This window comes from Dreissena polymorpha, chromosome 10, assembly GCF_020536995.1.
Source record: "Dreissena polymorpha isolate Duluth1 chromosome 10, UMN_Dpol_1.0, whole genome shotgun sequence".
Lineage (NCBI taxonomy): Eukaryota > Metazoa > Mollusca > Bivalvia > Myida > Dreissenidae > Dreissena > Dreissena polymorpha.
This window is the reverse complement of record NC_068364.1, coordinates 79,969,946-79,988,633: the sequence shown is the minus strand read 5'-3', so window position 1 is coordinate 79,988,633 and position 18,688 is coordinate 79,969,946. Positions and strand designations below refer to the sequence as shown.

Genomic DNA, 18,688 nt, shown 5'->3' with positions numbered 1-18,688 from the left:
GACTTGCTAACGCCATCGCCTTTTTCCGGTTTGAAGGATAGACAGTATTGTCAGTTAAATACCCTTTGACTTGCTAACGCCCTCGCCTTTTTCCGGTTTAAAGGATAGACAGTATTGTAAGTTAAATACCCTTACACTTGCTAACACAATTGCCTTTTTCCGGTTTAAAGGATAGACAGTATTGTCAGTTAAATACCATTAGACTTGCTAACGCCATTGCCTTTTCTGTTTAGGATGGACAGTATTGTCAGTTAATGATCCTTTGACCTGCTAACGCCATCGCCTTTTCTGTTTGCAGGATGGACAGTATTCTCGGTTCTGTAGGCCGGGTTGCTAATGTCAAAGTTCGCAACGACGATGATCTGGTAGACCGCCTCAACCATCTGTACACTACCGGCATACTCATCATCTTCACCGTGGTCGTCAGCGCCAGACAGTACGTCGGCGACCCCATAAGGTAACCAGGGGAACAGTTGTGATTCCTGGCAATACTTCTTAACCCATTTAAGCCTAGTGGACTCCCCCATCCTTCTAATTTGGATCAATTTATTTCCAAAATTAGGGATGTCTAGTATATTTTTGTCTATATTTAAAATATTGATTATAGATATTCCTTTAAGCAAACAGCGTAGAATCAGATCTGGGTCTACGCTGTTTGCCAAGGCCTTTTTTTCTAGACGCTAGGCATAAATGGGTTAAACGCCTGAAAATTGCGTTTGTACGGGCAAGGCCAATACTTTTGCTCAAACCTATTTCATTTAGCTCGATTGCAACGGAAGCATGAGGCATATTTTAACGCTCTCAACTCTGTTTTTTGTTAGAAGCAGTAATTTTCGGGAAGTATAAAATATACGCTCCCACAGTTCGGATCGAACCCGTAATCTTCCGGTTGCTAGGAGGACACCGTATTTACTACAACACGGCGGCTTAATTACGGAGACTATTTTTTTCTTCTATGAAAAATGCGTTTTTTATACATGCAACGAAAGTCAAGTTTCAATAGAATCATCTGAGGAGTTAATGCATGCACCTAAAAAATAAGTCGTAATTCCCATCAATGTCGTCTTTTGAAAAACTTGTTATAGCATTATTCATGACATAAACGTAATTGTTGGAAGCTGTTAAGTGTGCCCAAACGTAAGTTTTAAGTCGAAACTGTATTGTTATTATTGCGCAATACAGAAAAATGCATCTTCTTTTGATATTTGTACTGTCTGTATTCTGATGATTTGTATCCTAGTATCGCTTGCCAACAATGTATGTCATATCAAGGTATGTATTCAGTCAGGTAGTGGTTATTCTGCCTGTAGTGGTCTGATAGAATTACGACAGACCGCGGTATTTATTCATTCCAGTGTGTTGCACTTCAAAGCAAAAGTTGTTGTTCCAAACGACGAACTTCTTAACAGAAAGTAGCGTAGATAACAATCATACATTATGTATAACTAAAGAAATAGATATGAATGTCTGTGTTAATTCTATATATGCAAACACTATATGTTTGTCTGAATGATACCTAATTATGGCACATCGTTTATGTAACATAGATTCCGATTCGATTTGACATTATCCATATACGTTAATGTCGGTTATCTTTACTATCTTATGCATACGTTGTTACAAACAAAATCTTTACTAACACCGAGTTCATTATATGCCATGAGTATGAACATACATATACGCATTTGGTTGTCACGAGAGTGTTTAATAACTTTGTGTGGACCGTTTATAAGACCCCACAAATTCTTACCAGCATCGTGATATAAAGTATTTCGGTTTCGGATGAACTATTTTAGGTGGGAGTATGTCAAACGATTATTAAACTCAATTATATAAAAATGTGTGAATTTTATGTTTAAGGCAAAACAATCTTACATAGACTTTTTAGCGTATAATAATAACTGTTGGAAATGCAAATTCACAGTTCTTTAAATAACAATTTCAATAAAGTAAAGTTTATGTTTTTGCCTCATCTTTTAGAACTTTACATATTTATGCACAAGTGCACATTTCACGGTGCTACGTGCGTAAACAGATCAAATAACTTGTACACCTAAAACACGACACTCAATACCCATCCAAGTTTCACAGCTGCATATCAAGGTTTGGTAATTTGAAGCTGAATAAAATGTGGGGCATGTTAGACAATTACAAATATTTAATTTATTTAAAGGGGCATTTTCACGTTTTCGTAAATTGACAAAATTTAAAAAAAGCTTCATATTCGCAAATTTTCGTTATAGTTATGATATTTGTGAGGAAACGGTAATACTGAAATTTTCCCATGCTCTAAAATATCAATGATATGCATCTTTTAAAAATTAAAAATCCTGAAAATTATTTAGCGTTTCAAAGCGAATCGATTGAATAATTTGGAAAGTTCTGTTGTTGTCGTTTTATTTTGGGATACTACGAGGATTGCTTATATAAACAATAAAATACATCACTGATTGTATGAGCACGGATAGCCGAATGGCCTAAGCGATAGACTTTTACTCCATGGGTCAGTGGTTCGATCCCAGTTGAGGTTTACTATGTTTCTTTGTTAAATTGTATTCTTGTTTTTTTACTGGAGCTTTTTAGATCCAATGTTTACATTTATCAATATAAAGTATTTAATAACAAACTTCAATACATTCAAAAATCTGTGAAAAGTCCCCTTTAATTGACAATAGTATTATAAAACAAACTACGGCGCTGTGTCTTGTTAAAAGTAATTTGGAAAAAAATGTAAGTTTACGTAGTTTACAAAATGTTAGCTTAACAAATGTAATTCTCGAAATCAGAAATATTGAAAGCGTTTTACACAGTAACTGAAATAACTTGGTATTTGTCCACTTTTCAAATCCAATTGTTTCGTCTTAGATTGGAACGTCAATCATTTGTAACAATGGCTTTCGAGATCGAACATTCACTCACCTGAAAACTGACTTATTTTATCCGCCCACCCACTCGAGTTCTCTACAGACCTGGAACTCAACACCGCTGATCTATGTTTTCGTAGACATGTGTTGACAGGCCATTAGCTTAAACGTATAATATAAATATAACAGGCAGCAGAGAGGTATAGTATATATGAGTCGTGTTCTGATAAACTGGTCATGATGCATGTACGTAAAGTGTCATCCCAGATTAGCCTCCGCACAGGCTAATCAGGGACGAACATTTCCGCCTAAACTTGATTTTCGGTAAGGAGGGACTTCCTTGAAACTAAAATACCATAAAAGCGGAAATTGTCGTCCCTGATTAGCCTGTGCGGACTGCATAGGCTAATCTTGGACGACACTTTACGCACATGTATTAAGCCCATGCATTCACCAAACAATTCTTAGACTTAGGTCTAAGAATAAGGAATTTCCTTTAAGTTGATATATTCAATAATTTCTTGAATTTCGAGTCAAACCTGGCATTAAGCACCCATATCGATATCATTCTTCGTGCAGAACATTTTGTTAATGACATAATCACCAGTGGAGGTCTGTATATATTCAAACTTTAAACACATTTTTCTTGGTTCCAAGTCTATTCGTCATTCTTAAGTCAAAGAATGGGTTGGTAAATACGGGCCCAGTAGTCTCAGAACGCGGCTCATATTGCAGTCCGAAGAGAGACCAGGGGCCGTACTCCAGTAGCTTCTTAAGTTTTCACTTAAGTTAAGAAATTTCTTAAATAAATTTCTTAAGTTAAATTTGAAATGTCAAAAACAAAACATGAGACGCTTAGTATTTCTCTTTAAGAAATTCCTTTAAGAGTTAAAGGAAGTTAACTTAATTTTTAGTATAGGAGAAAAAATACACAGAGTAAAGAAATTTATTAAGTTTATGAAGCTACCAGAATTTAACTTAAGTGAAATCTTATGTTTAAAGAAAAAATGGCGGAGATAAGAAAAAATATTGCGCAATATTTCAACTTAAGTTATTTTTTAACTTAAGAAGCTACTGGAATACGGCCCCTGGCCGAGGTGGACATAACTCTTCGAGGCGTCAATATTGACTATACTCGAACACAGATAGTGTAATTTAGATAGTGTTATAAACGTTCGTTTATAATTTAAATGATAAAACAAGCCCCATTATGGATTTATTGTATACGTTTTTTAGTAGGCCCTATGATGATTATCGACGTTTCGCTTCTGTGGAAGTTTAGGAAAATCCGCGTTTCTAATTTTAGTCAAATTTATATATGAAAAGGCCTTGTTCACAGATTTAGGCATGTTTTGAAATGCGTCATTAAGTGCTTTAAACTGATGAATGTAAACATCGGAAATAAAAAGCTCCAGAATAAAATATGAATAAAATAAAAGAAAAAGGTAATTCAAATATGGCATCGAACCCCTGACCCTTGAGTATAAGTAAATGCTTAATGCAGTCGGCCATTCATGCTGCAACAGCATGGAACGTTTTTTATACTTATACAAACATTCAAGGCCGTGTCACAAAATATAACGATAGCAACAGAACTCCAAATTATTCAATCGTTTTGCGTGTGTAACGATGTGTAATTTTCAGGTTTTTAAATCTTCGAAAGGTGCATATAATGGATATTTAGAGCATGCTAAATGTTCAGTATTATTTTGTTTCCTCGCCCTTGACATAACTACAACAAAATTTTGCCATTCTGATTTTTTGTCAATTTTGTAAATTTACAAAACCGTTAACAGGGCCTTTGGACCCGTTCGGGATATGTTTCGTTTCAACAATAACTAGGTATGTTCAATCTATAGAATGAATGTACAAAGGTAAAATCACGTGATATACAATAACATGCAATAACATTTGAATCGATGTTGACTGAGTTTCTTTTTGCTCAACGTTTTCATAAGTATTGTAAAATAAATCCGTGTGCTTCTTCAAATACGTCGAATTTAATGTTCGCATGCAAATAAACATAGTCTACCTTTGTATACATCTCGAACACATGATTACATAGTCAAACGAAAGTTGAGATGTTCCAGGTTTATAAGTGCACGGAACTCGATAGTCGAGCAAGGTCCTTTCAAATTCAGTACTGTTAATACACACAATTAAATGCCAATTTTAAACTTGCTTTCCAAATATTGGAATGCTTCAAAGGAACTTGTTCACATATTTTGGCATGTTTTAAAATGTGTAATTACAGGTTTTAAATGTGAACTCCGGAATTACAAAGCTCTGGTAAAAACAATAATACAATTTATGGAAACAACGCCGACCTTCGGAGTAAAAGTCCAGCGCTTTAACCACTCGACCATCCTAGCTGCTCCATTCAGTCGTTTATTTTATACTTTATATAAGTAATCCACGCATGGTCACAAAATATAACGATAACAACCAAACTCTCAAACTTATTCATTTTTTTCGCGTTTGTAACGCCTTGTAATTTTCATGTTTTTAAATCGTCAAAAGATGCATATAATGGATATTAAAGAGAATGGTCAATGTTCAGTATGATCGTTTCCGCTCAAATATCAAAATTACACTTTAAATCTGCAAATCTGAGCAGGTCTCTTTAAGGAAGACCCGTATTCCAACAATTACGATTTTCAAACAAAGATTTATTTGAACGAGTATTATAAAGGGAAAAAACACGTTGCGACAAAACATATCTTTATATGAATTGTCTCCCTTGACTTATTCCAATCGTTTTTAACCAACAATGGTATGCTGAGGGCTACGATTAAAATTTACGCATACGTCGTATAATGTAAATGTATATCACCATATAATACATGTGCGCGCATTTGCAAATTAACGAAACTTATTAAGTTAAATTTCAGAAGAGAAACATTTTAATATTCATATATTATATTGTAATATAATCGTACAACTGTACTGTGCTTGTTATATTTTTAACATCTTAGCTTATTTTTATATGCATATGTATATTGAATGTTTAGTTATCCTGTAAACAAGGCCTTTAGTATGACTTATTTGTTTGTTTGCACGCGGATAGGTCAGATAGCTCCTTTTTGTAAACAAATAGAATTTAATAAATCGTTCAGATAATAATTAGAAATAATAACATAGAATCAATGTTTGCATGTTTGACACATGTTTGTACATTAACACGAATGCACCTCACTTCAGATGCTGGTGCCCAGCCGAATTTCCGGGTACGCACGTGGATTATGCAAACAACATATGCTGGATCTCGAACACTTACTACATCCATATAGAGGACCCCATTCCCTACAACATCCGGGACCGCGAAGGGAAGGAACTCAACTACTACCAGTGGGTTCCCGTGATGCTCCTCGTCCAGTCCCTCATGTTTTACCTCCCTTGCATAATATGGCGCCTTCTGAACGGACAGTCCGGTATTAACGTGGACAGGATAGTGTCACTAGGTAGCGACGCGCAATATGAGAGTCCAGAGAACAGAGTGAGGACTATAAAATACGTAGTAAGGCATTTGGACCGTTGCCTTGACAACCAAAGAGAGAGTCGATCAACGTGCTGTGTATCCTTACGTCACTTCCTGTCTGCCAAATTATCGATTCTTTGCGGCAAACGTTACGGAAATTTCCTAGTTGGAGTGTACTTCATAGTGAAAATTTTGTACATTACGAACGCTATAGGACAGCTGTTCTTGCTCAATGAATTCTTGGGCCAGGACTACAACTTGTTTGGCTTTCAGGTGCTCGATGACCTAATTAACGGCAAAGACGACTGGACGGCCAGTCACAGGTTCCCGAGGGTGACCCTTTGTGATTTCCAAATACGCCAGTTCAACAACATCCATCGATACACCGTGCAATGCGTGCTTCCTATCAACCTGTTCTCAGAAAAGATATACATTTTTCTTTGGTTTTGGTACGTATACGATTTATATAACTTGCCAGTTGTATTGTTCAATTTCATTAAAGTGATATTATGGGCGTTTTTTTCACTTTTGAATTGAGCTGCAAAGAATTAACAGGTAAAAATAGTTAGTTAAAATGTGGTAACTGACCAATTATCTACAACTCATCTTGCAACCAGTTGTTTATATAAACAATATATTATATTCGATATTTTACATGTACTCACCCAGTCCTCTAAGCCGAAATGATCCGTAAAACAAAAGTATGTCTTTGTGTCGTTATGAACGAATCTGCATGAAGACTACATTTAGACTCACATCGTACATCGAATCATTTCTGTCGTCAGTTGTCAAAACGAAAGTACGGTTGATAGTCAAATGCATTAGTTTTTAGCTCCACTGGCCAGAGGCCAGCGGTGCTAATGTCATGGTCCTGTGTCCGTCGTGCGTGCGCCCGTGCGTGCGTGCGTTAACTTTTCCCTAAAAACATCTTCTTCTCCTAAAGTACTGGTCCTATTCTGTTGAAATTTCTCAAGAATGTTCCTTGGGTGAACCTCTTTCAAATTTGTTCAAATTATGCCCCTGGGGTCAAATTTAAGCCTGCCCCGGGGGTCACAAAAAATGAAAATTTGCTTATATAAGGCCTATTTTGTGAAAACTTTCAAAATCTTCTCGTCCATAACCATTGGGCCTAGGGCTCTCACATTTGGTATGTAGAGACATGTAATAATTCTCTTCCAAATTTCTTCAAATTATGCCCCTGGGGTCAAATTGACCCTGCCCCGGGGGTCACAAAATTGAACATATGCTTATATAGGGTATATTTTGTGAACACTTTCAAAATCTACTCGTCCATAACCAGTGGGCCTAGGGCTATCAAATTTGTTATGTGGAGACATCTAATAGCCCTCTACCAAAATTCTTTAAATTATGCCCCTGGGGGTCACATTTGACCCTGCCCCGGGGGTCACAAAATTGAACTTATGCTTATATAAGGCCTATTTTGTGAAAACTTTAAAAATCTTTCTGTCCATAACTGTATGGCATAGGGCTACCAAATTTGATATGTAGTGACATGTAATAGTTCTCTTCTTAGTTTGTTCAAATTATGCCCCTGGGTCAAATTTGAAACTGCCCTGGGGGTCACAAAATTGAATAAATGCTTATAAAGGTCTTATTTTTTGAAAACTTTAAAAATCTACTAGTCCATAAACATTGGGCCTAGGGCTACCAAATTTGGAATGTAGTGACATCTTAAAGTCCTTTACCAAGTTTGTTCAAATTATGCCCCTGGGGTCAAGTTTGACCCTGCCCGGAGGGTCACAAAATTGAACATATGCTTATATAAGACCTATTGTGGGAAAACTTTAAAAATCTACTTGTCCATAACTGTATGGCATAGGGCAACCAAATTTGGTATGTAGTGACATGTAATAGTTCTCTTTTTAGTTTGTTCAAATTATGCCCCTGGGTCAAATTTGAAACTGCCCTGGGGTCACAAAATTGAATATATGCTTATAAAGGTCTCATTTTTTTGAAAAGTTTAAAAATCTTCTTGTCCATAAACATTGGGCCTAGGGCTACCAAATTTGGAATGTAGTGACATCTTATAGTCCTTTACCAAGTTTATTCAAATTATGCCCATGGGGTCAAGTTTGACCCTGCCCCGAGGGTCACAAAATTGAACATATGCTTATATAAGGCCTATTGTGGGAAAACTTTTAAAAATCTACTTGTCCATAACTGTATGGCATAGGGCAACCAAATTTGGTATGTAGTGACATGCAATAGTTCTCTTCTTAGTTTGTTCAAATTATGCCCCTGGGTCAAATTTGACCCTGCCCCGGGGATCACAAAATTGAACAGATTCTTATATAAGGCCTATTTTGTGAAAACTTTAAAAATCTTTCTGTCCTTAACCATCAGGCCTAGGGCTATCAAATTTGGTATGTAGTGGCATCTAATAGTCCCCTAACAAATTTGTTCAAATTTTATCCCTGGGGTCAAATTTGGTATGTAGTGACATGTAATAGTTCTCTTCTTAGTTTGTTCAAATTATGCCCCTGGATCAAATTTGACCCTGCCCCGGGGGATCACAAAATTGAACATATGCTTATATAAGGCCTATTGTGTGAAAACTTTCAAAATCTTTCTGTCCTTAACCATCAGGCCTAGGGCTATCAAATTTGGTATGTGGTGATATCTAATAGTCCTCTAACAAATTTGTTCAAATTTTATCCCTGGGGTCAAATTGCCTCGGGGGGTCCCAATTGAACATATGCTTATATAAGGCCTATTTTGTGAAAACTTCAACAATCTTCCTGCCCATAACCATCCGGCCTAGGGCTATCAAATTTGGCATGGAGTGACATCTTATAGTCCTCTACCGAATTTGCTAAAATTTTATTCCTGGGGTCAAATTTGAACCTGCCCCGGGGGTCACAAAATTGAACATATGCTTATATAATGTCTATTTTGTGAAAACTTTAAAAAAAAATCTTGTCCATAACCATAAGGCCTAGGGCTACACAATTTGGTATGTAGTGACATTGTATAGTCCTCTACTTAGTTTATTCAAATAATGCCCCAGGAGTCAAATTTGACCCTGCCCTGGGGGCCACAAAATCGATTATATGCTTATATAGTGCCTATTTTGTGAAAACCTTACAAATCTTTCTGTCCTTAACCATAAGGCATAGGGTTAACAGATTTGGTATGTAGTGACATCATCTTATAGTTCTCTTCCAAGTTTGTTCAAATTATGCCCCTTGGGTCAAATTTGACCCTGCCCTGGGGGTCACAAAACTGAACATTATATGGGGCATATTTTGTGAAAATTTTAAAAGTCTTTTGTCCATAACCATTGAACCTAGGGCTACCAAATTTGGTATGTAGTGACATCTAATAAACCTCTACAAAATTTGTTCAAATAATGCCTCTAGGGTCAACTTTAACCCTGCCCTGGGGGGTCACAAAGTTGAATAAACGCTTATAAAGCTCTTATTTTGTGAAATCTTCTTGTCGAAAACCATTCAGACTATGGCTACCAAAATTTGGTATGCAGTAACATCTTATAGTCCTCTACCAAGTTTGTTCAAATTATACTGTTTGGGTCAAATTTGACCCTGACCCCGCGGGTCACAAAATTGAACATTATGTACGCCTATATCTTGCTTATTTTGTGAAAACATTAAAAATATTCTTGTCCTTAACTCTAGGACCTAGGGCTACCATATTTTGTATGTACATGTAGTGGGATATAGTAGTCCTCTACTAAGTTTGCTCAAATTATGCCCCTGAAGTTAAATTTGACCCAGCCCAGGGGTCACAAAAGTGTACATGTGTTAAAATAGGGCCTATATTTAAGTATTTTCACATGCAGAGAATATTTGTTTCAACCTTTTTTCAGCAGTGGAGCGATACAGGGCCATCATGGCCCTCTTGTCTATTTCCGGGATATCGTTTTAGTATGTTGATCTTGCAACAACAATTATAAGTGTATATAAAGTGAAAACACCAAAACTAAACAAAGGTTGCGATAGACACGTATTAACATAGCATATACTGTTAGATGCCCACAATATCACTTTAAGATTATATGTTCCAACTATTTACACCTCCTATGGCTACTCTGTCGATTCTGTTTCTCCAAAAGGATCAGTAATTAGACCTTGATTTTTGTTGGGAACCGCGACATCCCGGAAAAATCTTCATCATCTTCAAAAAGTGGATATCAGAACAATAAGAACGTTGTGCCCCAATTGTCTTATTGTATTTATGCATTTTAACATTCAGTAAACTTTACAATCGCTGTCGGTAAAGGCAAAATGTATTAACACAATTTTAGGTGGGCGCATTAAGATATGCACTTGTCCATCCGTTCGTACTTTGTAACCATTGTTAGCTCTTGTCCATCGTTTCAACTACAGAATGTACTGTTCCTTAACATTAAGTTGTATGCTTTAAAGGGGCCTTTTTATAGATTTTGGCTTATATTGAAGTTTGCCATTAAATGCTTTATATTGATAAATGCAAACATTGGATCTAAAAAGATCATGTAAAAAAACGATAATAAAATTAAAAAAAGAAAAAACGTAACCCTCAACTGGCTCGAACCACTGGTCCCTGGAGTAGAAACTATCGCTTAGACCACTCGGCCATCCATGCTCATACAATGAGTGATGTTTTTTATACTTTATATAAGCAATCTTCGTAGTATCACAAAATAAAACGACAACAACGGAACTCTCCCAATTTTTCAATCGTTTCGCGTTGCAACGCTTTATAATGTTCAGGTTTTTAAATCGTCAAAAGATGCATATAATGGATATGTTATAGCCTGATAAATCTTCACTATTACTGTTACCTCACAAATATCATAACGACACCGAAAATTTGCGAATCTGAAATATTTTGTTTTTAATTTTGACAATTTACCAAGACGTGAAAAGGCGTCTTTAATTACAGGGTAGTTATTCACACAAATGCATATTATAACTGATGAAAGTGAGGTTATTCAAATGAATTAACACATAGATATTAATGCAAATTTATGTATTGTGGTATACAGCTATGGTTGTATTGTCAGAGCTCCAGATAAGAGCCGTGCAGCCGTAAATACGCCTATTTCATGAAGATTTACGCATTTATTTTTATAAACTGGACTAACAATTACGACATTAATATCCATTTTATGCATTTACGAAAAAAATCTGGCCGTACCGATACGTCTGCGTCTTACAGACATTCCTTAAAGCAATCAACGCAGACACTGATGAGACGCCGCATCATGCGGCGTCTATGATGCGGCGTCTCATCTGGGTCTACGCTGTTTGCCAATGCCTTTTTCTAGAAGCAATGCATAAATGGGTTAAACACCATGTACTCGATTGTGTTCTTACCTGTCTGAACAGCATCTGCTCCTTTTTTGTTTGTTCTTTTCGTGAAGTATTTGGATCACGGATAGTTGCATGTCGACGTATCTGGCTGCTATAAATGTTTTTGAGTCGTGTTCTGAGAAAACTGGGCTTAATGCATGTGCTTAAAGTGTCGTCCCAGATTAGCATATGCAATTCGCACAGGCTAATCAGGGACGTCACTTTTCTCTTCTATAACATTTTTCGTTTGAATGAAGTCTCTTCTTAGCAAAAATCCAATTTACACGGGAAGTGTTGTCCCTGATTAGCCTGTGTGGACTGTGAAGGCTTATCTGAACGACACTTTACTTGAAACTTGCTTATTTGATGAAACGCCTATTTATATAATTATATTCAATGGCGTTGTACAAAACATTTAAATATACATACAATTGATAAAAAATAAGAGTGATTGATACTTTTAAGCAGCATTTATTAAAGGATAAATAATCAAAAAATGTGTGATATAAATAAAAATGCTGTAAGAAACTTAAGCAATAAAACAATACAAGCTACGATATTAAAACACAGGAAAATTAAAATATTATGTATTAAATTGATATAACTAAGCTTAAGACAATAATTATAATGATATTATGAGCAAAGTTTTGGCAACATAAAGATACTGTTTTTCATTAACTGAAATGATACGTGAAGGGATATGTTTGTCTTTACGCACATGCATTATGCCCACTTTTCTCAGAACGCGACTCATTTGTATATTCATATGGTGAGCATTTTAAATCATGCGTCGTGTGTCGATATTCGTATGTCATGCGTCGTGTGTCGATATTCGTATGTCATGCGTCGTGTATCGATTTTCGTATGTCATGCGTCGTGTGTCGATATTCGTATGTCATGCGTCGTGTGTCGATAATCGTATGTCATGCGTCGTGTGTCGATATTCGTACGTCATGCGTCGTGTGTCGATATTCGTACGTCATGCGTCGTGTGTCGATATTCGTATGTCATGTGTCGTGTGTCGATATTCGTACGTCATGCGTCGTGTGTCGATATTCGTATGTCATGCGTCGTGTGTCGATATTCGTATGTCATGCGTCGTGTGTCGATATTCGTACGTCATGTGTCGTGTGTCGATATTCGTACGTCATGGGTCGTGTGTCGATATTCGTACGTCATGCGTCGTGTGTCGATATTCGTACGTCATGCGTCGTGTGTCGATATTCGTATGTCATGCGTCGTTTGTCGATATTCGTATGCCATGCGTCGTGTGTCGATATTCGTATGTCATGCGTCGTGTGTCGATATTCGTATGTCATGCGTCGTGTGTCGATATTCGTATGTCATGCGTCGTGTGTCGATATTCGTATGTCATGCGTCGTGTGTCGATATTCGTATGTCATGCGTCGTGTGTCGATATTCGTATGTCATGCGTCGTTTGAATATGTTCATTTTGTATTGTTTTCAATCAAAACGACCTCTCTCTCTTATCTGTTGTGCCGGTTTTAACGATCTTGCAACACTCTCAAAATTATTAAAATCGATTTTGTCCGCGGCATATTGAGTTCACAAGAGCTACGCATGTATTTAAACAAATAAAATTTCTCTGAGACCGCAAGGGTCAGGGGCTGATTATTTGGTGTGTAACATCGTATATTGGTTCCTGGGATAAAAGTTGACACACCAGTGATTATATGAGTCGTGTTCTGAGAAAACTGGGCATAATGCAGGTGCGTAAAGTGTTGTCCCAGATTAACCTGTGCAATCGGCGCAGGCTATTCAGGGACGACACTTTCCGCTTGTATGCTAGTTTTCGTTTAAAATGAAGTCTCTTCTTTGCAAAAATCAAATTTAGGCGGAAAGTGTCGTCCCTGATTTGCCTGTGCGGACAGGACAGGCTAATCTGGGACGACACTTTACGCTCATGCATTATGCCCAGTTTTCTCAGTGCGCGACTCATATTTGCTTGTTTTGGCTTATAAAATAAATCATTTGAATAATTATCTCTGCAACCGCTATGAGTCATGGGTTTAGTATGTGGTTTGTAAATTTGTCTAGAGGTCTCTAGAAAGTTTGGTTACAAAATTTCCCTAGAATCTAAATTTACCACGCTACAAGGCCAACGTGATTAATATAGACTTTATTGCAAAAAATTGAATTATCTGAATTCGAAATGGCCAGTGTTTTGTATTTGGTGAGTATCCCCTTATAGGTGTCCTCTCTTAAGTATGTTAGATTATAAAGGTTAACATGGAATAACAAAGCAGTGCCTAGAGCTTTGATATTTTGTATAAAATACCAGATGTCAGGCTTTGCAAAGTTCAAGAAAATCATGCGCATTTGGTTAAAAACAAAAACAGGCAACGCCCCTTTACACATGTGTCAACTGGGGTCATCATTGCTATCTCGTTTCTTACTTTCGGTTCATTTATGCTTTAACTGACTGCGTTTCTTATGATCCCATGAGGAATGTTCGGGTCACCTTGAACTGGTTAAACCACACATTCATCGCCTTTCTCTCACCGTTAAAATTTTCAAATCCGTGATTCAGGTTGTAAACGTGTGAATGTCTTCTTTTGCGTTTTATACTGGGCGAATTACATGGCAATTTGATACATTCTCATTAAACCATGTATGCTTAGCGTCTAGAAAAAAGGCATTGGCAAAAAGCGTAGACCCAGATGAGACGCCGCTTGATGCGGCGTCTCATCTGGGTCTGCGCTGTTTGCTTAAAGGAATTTATGTTAAAAAAATATTCTAAATATAGAAATAAATATACTAGACATCCCTAATTTTGGAAATACATTGATCCAATTTAGAAGGATGGGAGAGTCCACTAGTCATAAATGGGTTAATAATAGACCTCGTACTGATTTCCGTCACAAAATCAGTTTCATGCTGACTATACATGTATTTGCAGGTTCGTGTTCTGTTCAGTCCTGACTTGCTACAGCCTCGCAAACTGGGTGTGGCACACCGTCTTTCCAACTGCCCGGATGCAATACGTCCGCAGGTTACTCCGCGTTATGGGGAGCATAAGCACCGGACCGGAGAAAAAACTGGCCAACAGATTCACAATGGAATATTTAAGACACGATGGCGTGTTCACGTTAAGACTAGTTGGCAAAAACTCCAGTGATATTGTGGTGGCCGAGATTTTGGCGGGCCTTTGGGACATGTATAGGACTAAGAAGGCGGCACAGATACGGAATAATACCCAAGAGGTAGAGTTCGAAGGGGAGGACGTATGACTATAGAAGGACGCCTAGAAATTTAATTTATAAAAATGAGCCTCGGTGGGGAGAAAGTAGTCTTATTGAATATGTGTAAAGTGCCGTCCCTATTTAGCCTGTGCAGTCCGCACAGGCTTAAAAGGCACGACACTTTCCGACTAAACTTGATTCTCGCCAAAAAGATCTTCATTAAAAAATAAAACCAAAGAAAGCCTTAGGTGTCGTCCCAAAATAGCATTTCTGGACTTTATACGCTTATCTCGGACGACACTTTAGGCCCAATTCATTAAGACCCGTTTTCCCAGAACAAGGATCGCAGTCGTTTTATTAAGTCCATATTCATCAGATATATTTATATATTTGATACAATATTGTGCCCTTTATTTCCCTTGATCGTTTAATATAAGGTAAGTTTGTTCGTATGCGACAATATGTTACGATATACCATGTCAATGTATGAGTCAAATGTTTATGTGTATTTCATTCCATGTATTATTTACGACTTTGTTCGTTTGAATTCCCTCCCAAAATAAAATACAATTTCGTTATACGAACCCAGGTAAGTCCTGTTGTTTGGTTGATCATTTGTAAGATAGTTATGCTACCCTTATCATATTTATTTACGTGTGTTGCAAGTATGTAATTTGTGTATCAAATGGATTTCTACTGAATGATATAGATAACTTTTCAGTATTCATTTACGTTTGATTATGTTTTGGTTTTTATCACATATGTTTGGTCCTTGTTTTAAGACGTAACGTCAAGAAGTCAGTCCACCCGGAAAATTGCGCATGTGAGGTACATGTTTTCGTAATAGAAATTTTCATTTTTTAACATAGCGTCATGATAAGGTGTCCATACGCAATTGTTCCCGCAGCATGAATTTTATACATTTGCGCACATATTGACAGTAGCAAAGATACAATTCAAGTAACAGAATATCTACACACATCAATATTCGAATGTGTGAACATGTCAACGAATGCTCGTTAACAACTAACTCAAGCTGTTGAATCATATTCAAACTATTGTTTTATGTAATGCTAATGTATTTTCGTTGTAAATGCAGTTTGATTATCAGGCACGTACCCAGGCACTGGGCCCAGGGGCCCGCCCCCCCCCCCCCCCAGCTGGCTGTCGAGTTATGATTTTTTAATGATGGGCCTACTGCAAATTTTCTCACATTATAGGGCCCACAGTACACTTTCCTGCAATACAAATGTGCAGATGTGTATTATTGCCCCTGATACACAAGGGGATTAGCGCTAATTTACTCGCCAGTGGAGATAAGCCCCTAGGCATTGTTTTCTTATCACCTTGTACACACATCCCCGATCTGTCAATTACCCATTGTGATCAATGCCCCATCTTTTGATGGTGGGTGTAACACGTCTTTTGATTAGACAAGGAAAGAGAAACAGCGAATGAATGGAACTGATACAGAAGGTCGTAGGTCTGAACGATAATAGTGTTTTCTCTTTTGAATTCAAACCTCCTCTAGAGTCAAAGCTTATTAAACATTTCTGTGAAAACTTGTCTTGTAGTTACTGACATATAACCATAGTAGTATTTTCTCTTTGAAATCAAACCTCCTCTTCAGTCATACTTTATGTTACATTTCATAATAAAGGTTTTTTAGTTTCAAAGGTTGCTTTTACTTCTTTATAAAGTGTAACACATTTCTGAAATCTAAAGCTTTAAACATGTGTGTGAATTTCACACCAAGGGGTCGTTGATAAAGCATGTCGCGCTTTTTTTACCATTTTTACCCCGGCATGTCACAAACTGTTACAAAATCTTGGACCCCCTTCCCTAAAGTACGTCACAAACTAACACTTTTGAACATTTTTTTAAAATTAATACTTAATTTAATTTAAACCTAAAACTCAATTCACTATTAAACCGTTTTAAAATTTCACTTACCGGTAAAAGAACTTTCACATTACAGGCTTGTATAACTGTAGGGTTGTTACGATGAGCAGTATGAATATTTATCCACTAGTTAACCTCTAATAAAAACGAAATTATAATTTAGATTTTCTTTCAACCCTTTACTAACTAAAAATGGAACAGTCCAATTTTTTCGTCATTGAAATCTGTGTGGAGGTTGTGTCTATTGAATAAGCCGGCCCAGCCAAGTTGCCTATTAAACATTCGAAGAACAGAATCAGGAGATACGCAATTCGTCTTATTTTCACATAAAACTAATTCAAGTGTTTCACAAATTTTTGAAAATTAATTTTAAATTCTACTTAAGAAATAATAAATAAATTATACAATTTTTTTAAATAAATGTGTGACATCACACATGGCCCGACTCCCCTCCCCCATGTCACAAACTGTCACTTTCTTACTCACCCTCCCCCACCTGGAGCGTGACATACTTTATGGACGGCCCGTAATGGTTAAAGCTTTAGACTTCAGAAAGGTGCTGATTTACTTGTTATATATCCATAAATTTATAACACAACATATGTTTCTATATGCCTTCAAATTCACCTTGAACAGTGCCTAATAAAAAAAATCTATTCGGGAGGGGCAACCCCTCCCGCACACTCCCCGTTTGGGCCCCCCAGTCAACATTTCCTGGGTACGGCCCTGATTATATAACATAATATATCAAGACGTTATCACACGTCATGTGTTGAATTTACGCCGAGCTGTTAAATTTTGGCGTCGTTTTGACGTCGTTTTCATGTTACAAAGTGTAGTCGGACTTTTTGACGTTACGTCTAAACATTTTAGAGAGCGTTGCCAAACATTTCGTTTATTATGCAAATGCCCTCATATCACTCAATTTCTTTGTCATACTTGTCATTGAATATTTAATAAATTTTAGCCAAAAATGCACTTTTGAGAATTCAGTATAATTCTCTATTTTTAAGTAGAAATACATTGTATGCACATATTATGTTATTTATTTTAAGTTTATCTTACAAATGTTACTTCTTATAAATGATTCCAAAATGTGCAAGCAAATTTTTCGGTCACGTCTAATCGAAAGTGACTTGTGCACTGTTACCAAAAATACGATTGAAAAATGTCATAGATGCATTAAGGAATGTGTACATTATATGCGCACTAGTGAAATAACACTGACAAATAAGACAGAAAATAACATAAATATTGGTTGATTTATGAATAATCATCATTCCAAATCGGTTAAGAAATAATGGGTTAGTAACGCTTTTCATTGATATTTGGAAAATATGTGTTCAATCACATAACCTTTATATGAAAATACAGTGTGTTTTGCATCACTGGTGTAATAAATATTATTCTTTTGATCGATGTCTGCTAAGTCATGTTCCCCCCCCCCCCCGCCCCGCTTCCCCCCCCCCGCCCCGCCTCCCCCCGAACGTTTCTGTTACATTCTTTTATAGCGCCCTCTCTTCTGACAAAACTTTCGTGGCTTATTTTGATAGGGAAATGGTATTGTACATAGTCAACCGTTCGTGTTCAAGTTGTTACAATAAACACACGCATTTTACTCGATTAACATGTTGCTAACTTTAAATCGCATGTTATTGGTGTACTCTGGCCTCATAGACTCGTCACGACATGGACTTGACACGTTCCGTTTAACCCATGTATGCCTAGTGGACTCTCCCATCCTTCTAAATTGGATCAATTTATTTCCAAAATTAGGGATTTCTAGAATACTTATTTCTATATTAAGAAAATTTCTGACAGAAAATCCTTTAAGCAAACAGCACAGACCCTGATGGCGTCTCATCAGGGTCTACGCTGTTTGCCAAGGACTTTTTTCTATACGCTAGGCATAAATGGGTTAAGCGT

General features: G+C 36.9%; 1 protein-coding gene across 1 annotated transcript; it reads left to right on the top strand.

Annotated features, from left to right (window-relative positions):
• The first annotated feature begins 299 nt into the window (after window positions 1-299).
• Window positions 300-18,087, top strand: LOC127847007 (innexin unc-9-like). The gene is made up of 3 exons (XM_052378490.1): window positions 300-457; window positions 6,066-6,791; window positions 14,578-18,087. The coding sequence occupies exons 1-3, from the start codon at window positions 300-302 to the stop codon at window positions 14,906-14,908; spliced, it is 1,215 nt and encodes a 404-aa protein (XP_052234450.1). The 3' UTR covers window positions 14,909-18,087.
• The last annotated feature ends 601 nt before the right edge of the window (window positions 18,088-18,688 follow it).

Coding starts and splice junctions, on each gene's coding strand:
- LOC127847007 (XM_052378490.1), top strand. CDS start 300: ATGGACAGTATTCTCGGTTCTGTAGGCCGGGTTGCTAATGTCAAAGTT. Junction 458..6,065: donor TACGTCGGCGACCCCATAAG/GTAACCAGGGGA, acceptor ACCTCACTTCAG/ATGCTGGTGCCCAGCCGAAT. Junction 6,792..14,577: donor TACATTTTTCTTTGGTTTTG/GTACGTATACGA, acceptor ATGTATTTGCAG/GTTCGTGTTCTGTTCAGTCC.